General features: G+C 51.0%; 1 protein-coding gene across 5 annotated transcripts in view; it reads right to left on the bottom strand.

The window, feature by feature from the left end:
• Positions 1 to 6: 6 nt before the first annotated feature.
• RAD54L2 (RAD54 like 2) overlaps positions 7 to 14,377 on the bottom strand; it is a 50,668-nt gene continuing 36,297 nt past the window's right edge. For 4 of the 5 annotated variants that reach the window (XM_026857312.1, XM_026857313.1, XM_026857315.1 and 1 more), the window contains 12 exons: positions 12,547 to 12,724; positions 11,708 to 11,959; positions 10,970 to 11,088; positions 10,566 to 10,681; positions 9,486 to 9,585; positions 8,943 to 9,148; positions 7,477 to 7,652; positions 6,522 to 6,718; positions 6,214 to 6,410; positions 5,656 to 5,745; positions 4,981 to 5,073; positions 2,612 to 4,762 (listed from right to left, as the gene is read on the bottom strand). In XM_026857312.1, coding sequence (XP_026713113.1) covers positions 3,774 to 4,762; positions 4,981 to 5,073; positions 5,656 to 5,745; positions 6,214 to 6,410; positions 6,522 to 6,718; positions 7,477 to 7,652; positions 8,943 to 9,148; positions 9,486 to 9,585; positions 10,566 to 10,681; positions 10,970 to 11,088; positions 11,708 to 11,959; positions 12,547 to 12,724 — 2,713 coding nt within the window. In that variant the 3' untranslated portion in view covers positions 2,612 to 3,773. Of the gene's footprint in view, positions 1,673 to 2,611; positions 4,763 to 4,980; positions 5,074 to 5,655; positions 5,746 to 6,213; positions 6,411 to 6,521; positions 6,719 to 7,476; positions 7,653 to 8,942; positions 9,149 to 9,485; positions 9,586 to 10,565; positions 10,682 to 10,969; positions 11,089 to 11,707; positions 11,960 to 12,546; positions 12,725 to 14,377 lie in introns of those variants that run through there. The other variant, XM_026857317.1, reaches the window with a different exon arrangement.

The following is a 14,377-nucleotide window of genomic DNA, read 5'->3' as shown; positions in this document are numbered from 1 at the left end:
CAGCAGTACTCAGCCTCTGTCCCACTGTCCCCAGGAGCAGAAACCTCCCACCCAATGAATGGCTGAGGGCTGGGTGCTGACATGGAGGGCAGCTCGCTGCCCCTGAGGCCCCTGCAGCTCTGCCCTGGTGTTGGGGTTGTGCTCAGAAATCTTCCTTAGTGTCCAAAAACCCCAGCGGTGAGTCCTGCACTGCTGTCCTCAATGTCACCTGCAGCCCTGCTGCAAACTGGCTGCTGCTTCCATACAGTCATTTGGAGACAGAAATTCAGTGGCAAAAGAAGAATTTAACCCGTGAAGGGAAAGCCCCTGTTCCAGGCTCAGGAAAACCAAGATGGGACCCTCTGCAGCAGAACCACGTGCTGAAGAGGAGAAAAGTCTTGGGTGGCAGATGAGGGGTAGAGGGAGTCCCATGGGAGAGGGGTTTTAGGGTTCTGACAGGTCCCCCCACTTGGAAAAGGCCCTGGGTAACCTGCACACCCTCAGGGCTTCCGTGGGGTGGAGGAAACTCTTCCCACGGTGCTGTGGGAGAGCAGGTGCCTCTGGCGGCTTTGGAGCCAGCCCCAGTCACTGCCAGTCCCCACGGGAGCCCCATGGTCAGGGCGTCACAGCTCTCCACCTCTCAGCCAAGGCTCTGACAGGGCCCAGGGGACCCTGACCCTCGTTAAGGGGGTGCTCAGGGCTGGTACATGGGGCAGGGATTTGCTGCCCATCCCACTGTGCTCAGGGAGGGCAGCCAGGGCTTCACTCGGGCGCTTGCTGTGCCAGGGCACCATGCTGCAGCTGGCAGAGCCACTCATGTTTGCTAGCCAGAGGAAGCCCCTCACCACGGGTCACATCTGGGGGCAGCCACACGATGGGATGGCAGGGAGGGGTCTCCAAGCTGCCATGGCCATGCAGGAGCCAGGAGAGCCCTCGCACCTCACCCTGGTGCCATGAGAGCAACGTCCAGCCTGTGGCACAAAGCGTGTGCCTGGTGGCAGGTGAGCGCTGGACACCTCCAGCTCCTATGGCCACAGGGCCTGGGTTACATCGGGGAGCCCCAGGAGGACATCAGACAGCAGCGTGGAGATGTGCCAGGGCCTGCTCAGGAAGCCCTGAGTGTGCTCCTGGAGAGGCAAGAGGCAGAGAAAGTGGCCAAAGCTGCGGTGACAACTGCCCCTAGCCAAATCTTCATGCCTTGTCCCAGCACAGAGCCACAGAAACGCCCCATTCAGAGAGGACTTGGGAGGGTCCCTGGGATGAGCCCCACTACCCTGACCACCACCAGTGAGGAGCAGGGCTGTGGCAGGGCTCTGGAGAGGGTCTGCTCATGCTCCGGCCTCCCACATGCACCCACAGGTCTCAACACTTGCTACTCTCGACAAGGAAAGCCCTTGCCTACGTCCATTCCCCAAATCCACCGGAAAACCGACAGCCTCACAGGGATGCAACGGACATCTGGGCAAGCTCGTCATACAATCAGTGTCACAGGGTTGTGCATGAGGTGGACACACAGAGCACAGGAGGGCATGACTCACAGATGCAGCACTGTCAAGTCTTTGGAGAAACTTGCATGAACACCATCAGTTAATTTGCTTTGTTACTTTTGTGGGGGGGTTTGATTTTTATTTCCATGGTGCATCCAAAGACAAGTTGTCCAGCAGTTTGCTCAGAACCCCTCGGTTTTCAACTCCTAGGATATGTTAAAGAAGAAAGCACTATTTTAATGTTTGTTTTTTAAAAAAATAATTAAAATAATTTGCATAGCTAAACTGTTGATCTAAGGCTTCTATGAATGGTGTGGTTATGTTTGACAGACAATGTCCATTAAACAGAGAAAGACACTAGGAAAGCCCCATAACATTTTTTATTATGTTTTTGTAACACACGCGTGCACACCCCCACACCCCCTCTCTCTCTCTCTGAGGAAGGGAGGTCCCCATCTTCCAGCACCCCTTCGACGGAGGATGTCAGGACATCCTGCCCTTTCCTACACCTAGTTGGTCCCAACAGACACCAGTGTCTGCAGCTTCCAGAGCCCAAGTGGTCCCCTGCAAGCTACCACTGCTCCGAGGCCCTGGCCACACTCCAGGGACATCCCACACAGGCGAGCACATCTCTTGCCTGATGACACCCAGATGTGACATGGAGGTTCCTGGATCTGACGTCTCCAGCCTAACGCTGTCACACACACAGCCACACACACCCATCCAGCTGCACTCGGGTAGCCCAACCTCTCCTTAGGAGCCCTGGCACCAAGGCGAGCAGCCAGCGTGTCCGCTGTCGGGGCTAGGGCCAGCCTCTGCATGCCTGTGGCAGAGCTGGGCTGGGCCCCGTGCTGCTCCCCGCGTGGGGAAAGCATGCCTCACAGCCCTTCTCCTCGCTGGGAATGAGCACAGGAAACTTCCACACGTGCTCCTCCACCTGCTCCAACATGAGAAGAGGACTCCATCCTCCCGCCAGCTGCTGCAGAGCACCTGGCACAACTCCTCCCTGCTCTGCCATGATCCCCTGATGGGGCACATCAAGCCAACACGACATGGGTCAGCTACAGCCGGCCCTGCTTCTAGGCTACACTTTGGTCAATCGGCTGCTTCTCCCCACACAGACAAGCCAACAAGCAACCACTGCATGATGGAGGCCAGCATTTTATTTTTTTAATACGGAAATTAATTTAAAAGTAGAAAGAAAGAGTCCCCCAAACAATAAATACTATGCCTTCATGAAATAAATTAATGTAGAGATTCTGTGCAGGGGGAAGTCGCTCCAATCACAGCTTCAACAGCAACTGGCACTGGGTCCAGTGTCCCCTCCCAACCTCCACTGCCTGGCGCTGTTCAGAAGCAGCAGTGTACCCACCTACCCCCAGATCTGGTGGGCCACGGTGGGGCGAGACATGGCCTTCACACAGCCTGGCAGGGCTGCAGAGCCTGGGAAGTCACCAGGATTCCCCTCTGACAGCCACCAAGATGTCTGGGCTTGCTCCACTCATCTGGCACACAGAGCTGGCATCAGAACCACGGGACCAACCTGCCTTGGACGGGACCCTCCAGAAGGGCCTGGGGGAGCCCCCCACCAGAGCCCTGCCCTCCTGGCTGTGGCAGGAACCCACCTGGAGCCCTTGCTCTAGTTTCATGTGAATTTGAAGAGGATGACAAATTGTTTGTGGGGTGTTTTGTTTCTTTTTTTGTTTCTTTTTTTTGTTTCTCTTTTACATCAATTCCCCCCTGCCCCAACATACACAACGTAGAAGCCCACCCCGCTCCCTCCCTGGTAAAAACGCTTTGTCCCCAACCTCTGCTGGAGTCGCCCCCCTGGCCCATACCTCCCAGAGTGAGAGAAGTTCACAGATAAGGCAGTTCATGTGAGAGAGAGCTGGGCCCTGCCAGCGGTCAAGCCTGGGCCTCCAGGCCTGAGAAGGGCACTGACTTGCAACACCAAGCCTCCCCCTTCCAGACAAGACAGAGAACAGAGACAGACAGACAGACAGAGCGTGGAAGGGAGGCACTCATATGGTTTGCATTGCTGCTTCCCTCCTCCCCTGGCTCTTGCTCCCCGGGTCCTTGCAGGTCCACTCTATCCCCCCTCCCATCTCCCAGCCCCTAATACAATTCAGATCCTTGACAGCTAAAAAACAACAAAACAAAATGAAAAGAACAAAACAACCCCCACGCCACACCCTTCGCATCCTTCTCCACCCGCTGCTGTGGCCCAGAGGGGAAATCCTGACTCCCAAAAAGGTCCTGCAACTTTTGCCTCCTGGCGGAGCTGAGACTGAGCAGGAGCTGGGCCCACTATTTCCCTGTGATCTCTATAACATCGTCGTCTTTGTCCTCGTCATTAGAGCTGCATCCCACCTCTGGGACCTCTTGGGGTTCAAACTGAGGCACCTGGGACCGAAGGAGGCCCCCGGCCGGATAGCCCGAGTGAGGGGACATGTAGCCAGGGTAGGCAGATGCCATGCTCCTGGGAAGGCTGCTAGGCAAGACGGGGGCTGGGAAAGGAGCAAACATCCTGGGCTCGGGCAGGAGTGACTGCGTGAAGGGAAGCGAGTAATTGGGCAGCACCCCCGTCAGAGAAGGGTTTAGCATGAATGAGGGGACGCTGGCGGTGGCTGAGGTAGCAGCAGAAGAGCTGGCGGTGCCGGCTGTCAGCAGAGGGTCAGTAGTCACAGGGAACACCAGATGAGGGTCTGGGAGTAAATTGGGCAGCTGGTAATAAGAGGAGCCAGTGCCCATGTACAAGGAGTTTCCTGGTTGGGAGGCAAATGGATGGGTTAGGTTGTGGTTTAAAGAGACAGGAGGCATGGCGAACCCACCAGAGACGGGGTACCCGTGTTCGTACGGCTGCACGGATGATGGCAACTGGCGCTTCTTCTGCTGCCTGCGGGCTTGCTCCTCTGGAGCTGATGGCGAGGTCGACTTGCGCTTGTTGCCCCGTAAGTCCAACACCGAGTGGGCATCGACGTGCTGGCTGGTGGCTGGCAGGGCTGAAGACACGGAGGGAGCCATGCAGTGAATCCCCACACGCTGCTCGGCTCCTCGGGCTGCTAAGCCGGGTGCGTTGTCCGTGCGGGCAGGGTGACTTTGTGCCGCGTTGGTGCTGGGAGAGCTGTGCCGGGACTCCCGGGCAGCTGCTGCCTCTGCGTACTGCTGCAGTTCGCTGATGATCTCGGGGCTGTCGGGGGATATGGGCCGAGTGAGCTCCTCCGCGCTGGGGAGCTGCGGTGATGAGGCACTGTGTCTGCCATTGCTTGTGGACTCCAGTGAGGAGCTCTGGGAGCCTGGAAACATGGAGATGGAGCAGGTGAGAAAGACAACCTTGGAGAAGAACCTGGGGCCAAGAGGCAACAGTGGAACACCTTCCAGTGGGGATAACATGGGGAGATTTTGGGTCAGCTCTGAACACAGGCGTGATGGAAGGTGGCCAGGGAATGCTGATCCAGACACTCAGGTAGGAAAGCCTGTGAGCAAGCCCCACACAGTGCTCGCAAGCCCCTACCTGAGGCAGCTGTCCGACGGTCTTCGTTGCCCTTTGGCTTCCCAGTGGTCCGGATAGCAAAAATCCGCCCATCGCTGGTCCGGATGTACGTCCCTGGGACAGAGGCACAACAATTTCATTCATGGTTTTCAGTCTCAACTTAGGACCCTGGATCTGTGAGCCCGTGAGGCTGCCTGGGCAGGAATGGGACAGCAGTGCTGCATAAGGCCAGCCCATAGACCATGCAGGGAGATCGGGGCGGGGGGGCTTCTGCCCCCTTTCTCCCTCCTCACTTCCACCCCCCTTCAGCTTTCCTGGGTTGGAGCTCACCCTCTCCCAATGTGCTGCCAGTGGGAAATATGGAACTTCATGCCTGGGACTAAGTTTGCTCTGGGAGCTGCGGGAAGTGTTTGGCTGTCCCAGTATGCGCAGTGGGTGTTGTGAGAATGAGACACCCAGCCATAAAGTTCAACAGCTCCTCTCAGAGGCAGGAGCAGCCACAGCTGCAATAGCCCTGAAGCATCAGCTACAACAGCACACCCAAAGCACGGGCTGCAACAGAGCCACTGCAAATTCAAGATCTCCTTCTCCTCTTGTTTTTTTCCTCTCAAGGGACTCATTCATGCTTTTACATCCTTTTCTTTGCTAATTAGCTAGGACCCTATCCACAAGTCTTACCAAGACAGACAGACTTACCTTTTGTCCCTCGGATGATGTGGATGCTCTCACCAGCACTGATTCTTGCTTGTACATCAGTGGATGTATTTGTACCCGGAATCACAATATCTGGCAGTGGGGGAAGAAACACAACAGTGTCCATAAAATTACATGTCAGTCACAGTCAGGAGTGGAGAGGTGCACCACCAAACCCCTTTGCTTGCAATGCAGTTGTCTCTCCTATGCGCAAACCCTGGGTTTATTTCTGAGCAGCACAGAAAGGCAGCAGAGGCTCCAAGGAAGCAAAAGGCATGCTGCTCTGGCACAGCATCTCCCCTGTCCCAACAAGGACAACTGCTGACAGTACTGAAGGCCCTCTCACCTGGACTTCACTCTCAACAACCCGCGAGGCCCATGCCCCTTGTACACCTGCAGGGAAAATCCTCCAAGTACAGGGGAACCACCCAAATGCAGAGGCAGTATCAGTGGCTGTGATGCCTGTCTGCCCATAGCCCATGAGGGCATCAACAACTCACCCTGATCCTCAATTCTCCACAAGCATCACAACTCAACTTACTGGGAGCATCAGTCACTCACCTGTGGTGGTGACAATCTTCTGCACAAAGACACCAGCTCGCTGTAGATAGTTGATGGGGAAGTTGACAGCAGGGTTGGAACTTGAGGTTGATCCAGCACCACCCATGGGGACATGCCGGGGCATCATAGGTATGGGGGTGGATTGAACTGGGCGGACACTTGCCACCGGCTTGTCCTCACCCTTGAGGGCTGGTCGCCTAGTGAGAGAGGAAGAAAAGTGCAGTGACCCCACCGACAGGGCTAAGCATCCTCTGCCCCCTCATTTCATGTCTACAGCACAGGAAGAAGGGGAAGAGTCGGGTACTCACCAGTTCCTCTGGCTAAAGGCAGGGATGCTCGTCAGACTCTGGTCACTGGCTGGGTAATACTGTGCGTAGGACGGCCGGGTGTAGGGGACGGATGCTCGCTTTTCCTCCTCATAGCTCTTCTTGGCTGCTTTCTTCTCTGCCTTGGTCAGCTTGTGCTCCTTCCGGTCGATCAGCAGTGACTCATGCTGAAAAGGCTCCTGCAACCCCACAGCACTGAGGTTTTGACATCAGCACACCACAAGAGGGAACCAGCATGCCCCAAATGGAGCCACCTGGTCCCTGCATCAACGCTGTCTCCATCCCAGGCTGGAGCAGGGAAGAGGGGAGTTGGGAGGCAGAAGTGGTGATGGCATGCGTGGGGCATGCATGAGGCAACGCTATGGATGTGACCAAGGCTCAGCTTGAAGAGTGACAGTCAGCTAAGCCATCACTCACCGTCGCTAAGCCTGCCCAGCCAAGGTCATCGCTTACCACGAGCACAGAGCAAAACCCATGAGCCACAGGCCAGGCTAAAAGCCCAAACACAGAGCCTGCTGAGTCATCACACAGCCACCAGAGCCCCACGGCACCTGGCCACAGGCCCACTCTGCACCGAAACTCCACAACACAGGCAAGTGCTGGCTGTCTCTGCTTTGTTTTAAAGCCATCCTAAGACAGGAGCTAGCAGCAAGCTGGGATATGTCACTGCCACCTTCCCACCCAGCACCAAGTTGAAGAAAGGGGTGTCCGACAACCTGCCCTCAAATCTGTCCAGGACAGATGTGGCTCTAAATGTGTATAAGATATTGCAGGGAAGGGCAGGGCTCTTAGAACCCTCTCTAGAGGATTTTTTACCTATTCCTATCAGTGCACAGATGTGTCCTTCTTGCCACCACATCCCCATCACAAAGCCAGACTCCTCCAGACCTCCTGCCTGTGCAGTGCTGTACCAAGCAATGAAGCAGGTTGGTCTTACCTTGGTGATGAGGTGAGGATACTTGAGACAGGCTAATTGTAGAACAGACTCCTTCATCTTGCTCGGATTGAGGGAGAGCTGAGCAGGGTCGGATTCCTCTTCCACAAAATGAAGCAGGTTCTCCACCTCCCGGCGGGTGAAATTCAGCACTGGGTTCAGATCATCCACCACCCGATCTGGAAAAGACAGGGAATGGAGTGAGCAGAGAAGGGAATAAATAGGTACTGCCGCCTGCTGCCCTTCCTACACTCCTGTCCCAACAGAGCTCCCTCACTGAAATCTGCACAGCCCTAAGAAGCCTTCTGCAAATGTCAGGGCAGGGAAAAAAAATAATCAGCCGTGTTCAGGGATGAGCCTGTTTGACCAAGTCAGGCTGACAAATGCTTGTGCTCCAGACAGCACAGCAATGCAGTGCAGGTCACTGAGCTCCTGGCATGCAGGAACATGAAGCTAGTTAGGGATGGTGTCCCGTCTCACATCGCAAGGCTGAAAACATGCAAGACCTGGAACAGAACTGCAGCCACATCAGCATGTGCCCTCTCGCAAATCCCACCAAAAAGGCTCAAGTTAATAACCAGGTGCTGAAATTTACAGAACTTTGTTGAGTCAAAAGCTCAGAAAAGCAGTCACAGTCCCTCCCTCACAAGAGCCTGAAAGTTTTCCTTGGATGTTCCTTCCTGCACACAGGGCAAATGGGAGCACATGGAGAAAACATCTATATTGAGGCCCCTCCTGGGTGCCAAGCCAGCTGGCAGGGGACTCCACCTAGAGTGCAAGACAGCATGCTGAGCCGATCACGCCAGGCTGCTGCCTCTGGAGTTGGGTTTGGAGACAAAGAAGGATAGAGGCAGCAGAACTCTTTTTGGGTCACCACAACCCTCAGCTGCATTCCCTAGGAGAGCAGCTCGACAGTTGGCGCAAGCCAGCACAGAAGATACTTTTGGTACAAGGGCAGGTCAGAACTGAAATGAATGAATTGTTCTTGGCTCCTAAGTAAGCACTATCAGTGAAAGGTATCAATATATATCTTAATGTCACTGTCTTCTCTCTCGCTGCTGGAGGAATGGAAGTACAGAGCTATTTAATAAGTAATGCTCAGTTTAAGACAAGTAATCCCCCAGGCACAGGGGAAAACAGGATGACCACCTCTCAAGTCTCCAGTCTCTTGCAGCAGCCAGGAGAGTAGCAGGGAAGGTAAATGGCACTGCACTGGGCTGGCAGCACAACCCTGCTGCAGGATGCTGTCTCTACAACCCTTACAGCTTTGCCAGGAATTTCTTATAGGATCTCACATCACTGTCCATTCATAAACATCAAACACAGCCCCAGGATAGTGTCTGTCACTTCTTAGGCTGTCTGGTTTTCAACCTTATAAAAAAGAAGTTAAAAAACCCACAGCAACAAGACTTAAAGGAGCTAAAAGGAATGAAAGCCAAGAGTGGAGTGCCATGTCCATCCATGCTTACCTGACATGCCCTGCTTGGAGATCTGACGGTCATAGATCTTCTTTTCAAGGGTGTAATCAGAAACCAGTCTGTAAATGTGGCATGGCTTCTTCTGCCCATAGCGGTACACTCGGCACACGGCCTGGGCATCATGGCATGGGTTCCAAGAAGCATCAAACACCACCACTCTGTTTGCTCCAATGAGGTTGACACCCAAACACCCAGCACTGAAAATAGAAGGCAAATTTCAAATTGCTGCCTTGGCCAATTTTCAAAGCTTCTAGACAGGGACAGCCATCACAGCCAAGAGTCTATGAGGTGTCTATGGAAAGTTCCCTCCAGTCATAAAGGCAACTTCAAACCCGTGTTTGGTTTTGAAGACTTGTTGTTAGAGAGGACTAAGGCTAAAATCCTACACCCCTAGGGAATTCAGAAGCAGATGGCACTATTATTCCATAGAGTCTTGAGACCATGTTAGAAAGGAAGTTAAGAACTGAAAACCCATACACATACAGAGCATCAGTGTGAGTCCTCCACTGTGCCTTTCTGCTCCAGCCAGCTTACCGTGTGGACAAAAGGAAGAGCCAAACAGAGGTATTGCTGGGGTCATTGAACTGGTTAATCAGTCGTTCCCTTTCTGAGGCAGAGGTGCTGCCATCCAGTCCTGAGAAGGAAATTAAGGACACATTTAAAAGCTCGGTATATTTGGGGGAATTCCATCAGAACAAAACCACTTCCCAAACACTGAGCTTTGGCACTGGTTCCCAATCAATTCTAGGTCTTCCTCAACTCATGCACTCCAGGACCCCGGTTGGATCACTCTGTATCTAATTTGCCCAGCCAGGTTGGGATATTTTCAGCTAAAAGATCAAGCAAAACATTACTCAAGCTTGGCAAGGCCAAGACTGGAAGTGCTATAGCACACCTAGCCCATTAAGGCTCCACATTAGGCAAGACAGACAGCAAGCCAGAGCAGCAGGGATTAAGGTCTCACATATGCTGGAAGCTCACGGAACCAAGAGAAAGAATAATTGTGAAAGTCATAGACTGGATCTAAGCACAGAGAATACTGGTCTAAAGGAGTGCAGGAGGGTGTCACATCTCTGTTCTTGTGCAGCAGCTTGCTTCTGGCAGCTCTGCAAAAATCAGGAACACCATATCTACTGCTCCTCTCAGTTCTGGCCTGTAAAGTAGCCACACAAAGCAACAATCCATGCCAGAACAAGACTTAAAGTGTGGAAGAAGGGAGGAGGAATTCACAGCCCCAAGCTAGTGAAAGTGTTCAACAGTGATTCTGGTTTGGGAAGCAAGGTCTAGAAAACAGCCAACAGGAAGCAAAAAGTATCTTTTACAACTTAAGAAAGCACTACTCTGTGAGACATTAAAGATATCTAACATCTTCTGAGTAAGTTGTCAAAAAGAGGATTTAGAAATATCAGCTAGTTGCTATCAAACTGACACTGTCTTCCCAAGCAACTAAAATAAGAACAATCTGAAAGAGACCTCTTCAGAAGAGTGCTTCGGAAGAGCATTTTCACACCCAGGGACAACTACAAGAAGATGGCGGGTCACTTTCAGGAATTAGTCCATCTCAGAGGATCAAACAGTGTCACACCAAAAGAGAGGAAGATTGGCTGCACTCACTGTAATAGTTGATATTTCGGACCCAGTTGTGAACTCCTCCATCTGAGCCTGCAGGACTCGGCATTGCTCTCTCTGCCAAAAACTCTTCAATGACGGATAACGTGGACAAGCTCTGGCTGCAAAACCAAGATTTCTGTTCAGGAGAAATCCCCCACAGCAGCAAAAGTGGACATGACAGAACTTAAGGTTGTCAAACCCTGCTTGTGGCAGCACACCTCTCACTAGTAAACTTCATAGTGGCAGAGGTATAAAATCCATGGAGGAAAACCAGGATCTAATACAACAAAGTTGAAAAGAGGAACTGCCACACCACTCACCCTGTGTAACAACCTCCTAGTACCAGGAGGGGTTCAACTGCTCCAACATTTAGTGACTGTAGGATCAGCTGTTAATACTTTGCTTACCTGAAGACCAAGATCTTGTCTCCAAGCTTCACACTTTCCTCAATTAGGTGGAAGAGTAACACCATCTTGGGTGAGTTCTCCAAGACTCCCGTCTGGTAATTACACAAGATGTCTTTGGCCTACCGAGAAACGGGAGACTATTACAGGTGGAGTTGCTCATTCCCTGTTTAGTTCAACAATCCTGTCTCAAGGTGAGAGAAATAAGTCAATGCAGAGAGGTTATATACATCCAGCCAGGTTGAGGTGACAACATTACTCCCAACTACTGCTGCTACCTCCCATTCCAGAAGCTCCAAATGACAAGCTTCTTGTAGTAAGGATGAACGAGCATTCTCTTAACCTCTCATGACTCTCTACTTTATCTCAAGACCTTTCCTCTAGCCCACTAGATTTACTACCACCTTATCTAGATTAAACTTACACTCTAACACCTTTTTCAGAAAAACAAAGTCCATAGCCTTTTTGGTCAGATGAAAACAATGGTATAAAAGAGTGCTGCCTGCACTCCTGCTTCATCAGAGTCCCAAAACCCCTACCTGCACCATGCAGACATGCTTATCAAGATACTCTATGGTAGAGAAAATGTAACAGAAATCTCCAACTCTTACACAGTAAAGTCTTTCCCATCTACTTCAGAAAACTGTCTTAAGAAAAAGAGGTACAGTCTTTCAGAGTAAGTATCTAGCCTATGCTTATCATAACCCTCCAGATGAAGAGTTTTCCTGCAGTGGTACTCACCCACTCGTAAGTAACGACCTGATTTGCTCTCTCCTGAAAAGGGTTGAAACCAACGCTCTGAAGGAACTTGCTATTGGTAGCTTCTCCAACTGGCGATGCCAATGCATTACTTTCTGTTTTGACTTTAACTCCCTGAGGCTGGCAACGGGAATTAGTACTTGCTGTGCCAAGGTCATCCACATCCAAATCCTGCTCATTTGCCAGATTCTCCTTTTGCAGAGCTTCATACAGCACATCTGGATGGTTCCAGATCTGAAGGGGTAAGAAAAGAAAGTGGTTAGGCCTGAGCTGCCTACTGCTAGTCAGTGACTGTGGATTGAAAACTCCCACAGCTATTCAAAGGAAAGAACTAATACTTCGATCATCTCCTCACCATCCCCACATGGAACTATAAGGCACTGCAGGAAAAACCAGTCTGACTGCATGAAGGCAGTGAAAACAGAAAACATGACTCTACCATAACACAGGGTATACACCATCTTAACCAAGGCTCTTCTGGCTTTAAAACTGCCAAATTATTTAATTGAGAACAAAACAGAAGGCCATTGTGCACCCACACAGCACAAATGCAGAGGAAGCTGCTTGTTAAATGGTTAAGGTATCAGCCTAGTACTGGTTCAGCTGAAGGCAGCAGGTTTCTTGCAAAAATCTGAAAAAGACATTTAACATCCCTGCATCCCAGTTCTGGACATAGGGATAACAATTCTGCTGGTCCATTGCAGAGCACTCTGAAGATAGATGTGCCTGGCCAACCATGATTTTATCTCCTGTTTTGACTTATATTCCTGCCCTTCCCTTACATACTAGAGTATTTCTTTACATCTCCTGACAAAACCTACCTTGCAACAGACACAGAAAGCTTTGAGTGGGTTCAGTCCCAGCCAGCCACTGTTGCCTGCATCTCGGAACCGGTTCATGAACTCCGTATAAAGGGCCCGCTGGATCTTTGATAGACGTACCAAAATGACATGTTCTTCCTTAGATGGGAGCTGAACCTTCAGCACATTGTGGCCTCGTCTGTGGAGAAAATAAAGAAAGAGAGATAAATAGAGGGAAGGGAATTTCCCAGTCTGATCTCTCTGTGGCTGCCTGTAGGGTAAGATTTTGACTTCTTGCCCACCCAGTTGCAGGGAGAAAGACCTTTAGTTGTATGCTTCTCTACTGCATGACACTTCTGAGATACTCTCCCTGAAGCCAAATACCAACTGTAAGCACAATTACAGAGACCTCAAATGTTACAACCTTCTAGCATAGGTCACAGAGTTAAGAGGGTGATCAAAGTCCTGTTTTCCATAGCAGATGAAAAACAGAAATAAGACTTAAGATCTTTTTTTAGCTCTGCCAACGACTAAGACAGTCCATCCAAATCACTGGTCCAGCAGCTTAGAACCTTTATCTGAGAAACAAAGCTGATGTGTTTCCAGAGTGGTGGAGACACTGTCACTTTTCATAAGTGAGGACTGATGAAAGACTTTCAGACCCGCAGGTAGAGGATGTCAAAAAGTACACATCCAAATTAACTATTAAGACTTCAAAATAAATCTGAGGTCACTCTGGTGCAGTTAGAGGTGTTGTTTTCCATTATCAGAGCTTGTGGTACCAAACCAAACCAACTTTACTTCTATCCTCAAGGCAAAACAGCAGTAAGGACCACTTTGCAGTTGACAGATTAACCATCTGAGATTCTGAGAGAAATATGGAGCTGGTAACCTATGAATCTCCTCTGTGGTCTTCTCTGTATGCTTAAGATCCTCCCACAAAGAGAAATTAAAGCGCCTGTTTAAAACTCAAGCCTAAGAAGCTGCATTGATGGGCTGAGGACAATTGTATAAGATTCAACAAGGCTAAGTGTTGGGTCCTGCACTTGGGTCACAACCACCCCACCAACACTAAAGGCTTGGGGAAGAGTGGCTGGAAAGTTGCCCAGCAGAAAAGGACCTGGAGGTGTTGGTCAGCAGCTGGCTGAATATGAGCCAGCAGTGTGCACAGATGGCCAAGAAAGCCAATAGCATCCTGTCTTGTATCAGAAATAGTGTGGCCAGTAGGACTAGGGAAGGGATCGTCCCCCCGTACTCAGCACTGGTGATGCTGCACCTCAGATACTGCATTCAGTTTTGGGCCTCTCACTTACAACACAGACACTGAGGTGCTGAAGCATATCCAGAGAAGGACAATGAAGCTGGTGAAGGGTCTAGAGCAGAAGTCCTGCAAGCAGCGGCGGAGGGAACTGGCACTGTTTAGTCTGCAGAAAAGGAAGCTGAGGGGAGACCTCACCACTCTCAACTACCTGAAAGAAAGTTGTAGTGAAGCTGGTGTTGGTCTCTCTTCACGGATAACAAGGGATAGGACAAGAGGAAATGGCCTCAGGTGGCACCAGGGGAGGTTTAGATTGGATATTAGGAACAATTTCTTCACTGAAAGGGTTGTCAAACATTGGAACAGGCTACCAGGAAAGTGTTGAGTCCCCACCCCTGCAGGTATTTAAAAGATGTGTAGTTGTGGCACGTGCTTTAGTGATGGGCTTGGCAGCATTAGGTTAATGGTTGGACTCAACAATCTTAAGGGTCTTTTCCAACATAAATGATTTTACAATTCTATAAGGCAGCATGATTAGCTGTACTGCATAAACTCAGCAAATAAGCAGACTAATCTGGGATGAAGGAGCTGTTT

Source organism: Athene cunicularia, assembly GCF_003259725.1.
Source record: "Athene cunicularia isolate RWA chromosome 12 unlocalized genomic scaffold, athCun1 chr12_part1, whole genome shotgun sequence".
Classification (NCBI taxonomy): domain Eukaryota; kingdom Metazoa; phylum Chordata; class Aves; order Strigiformes; family Strigidae; genus Athene; species Athene cunicularia.
Note: the sequence above shows the minus strand (reverse complement) of the source record. Positions and strands in the feature narration are given on the sequence as shown.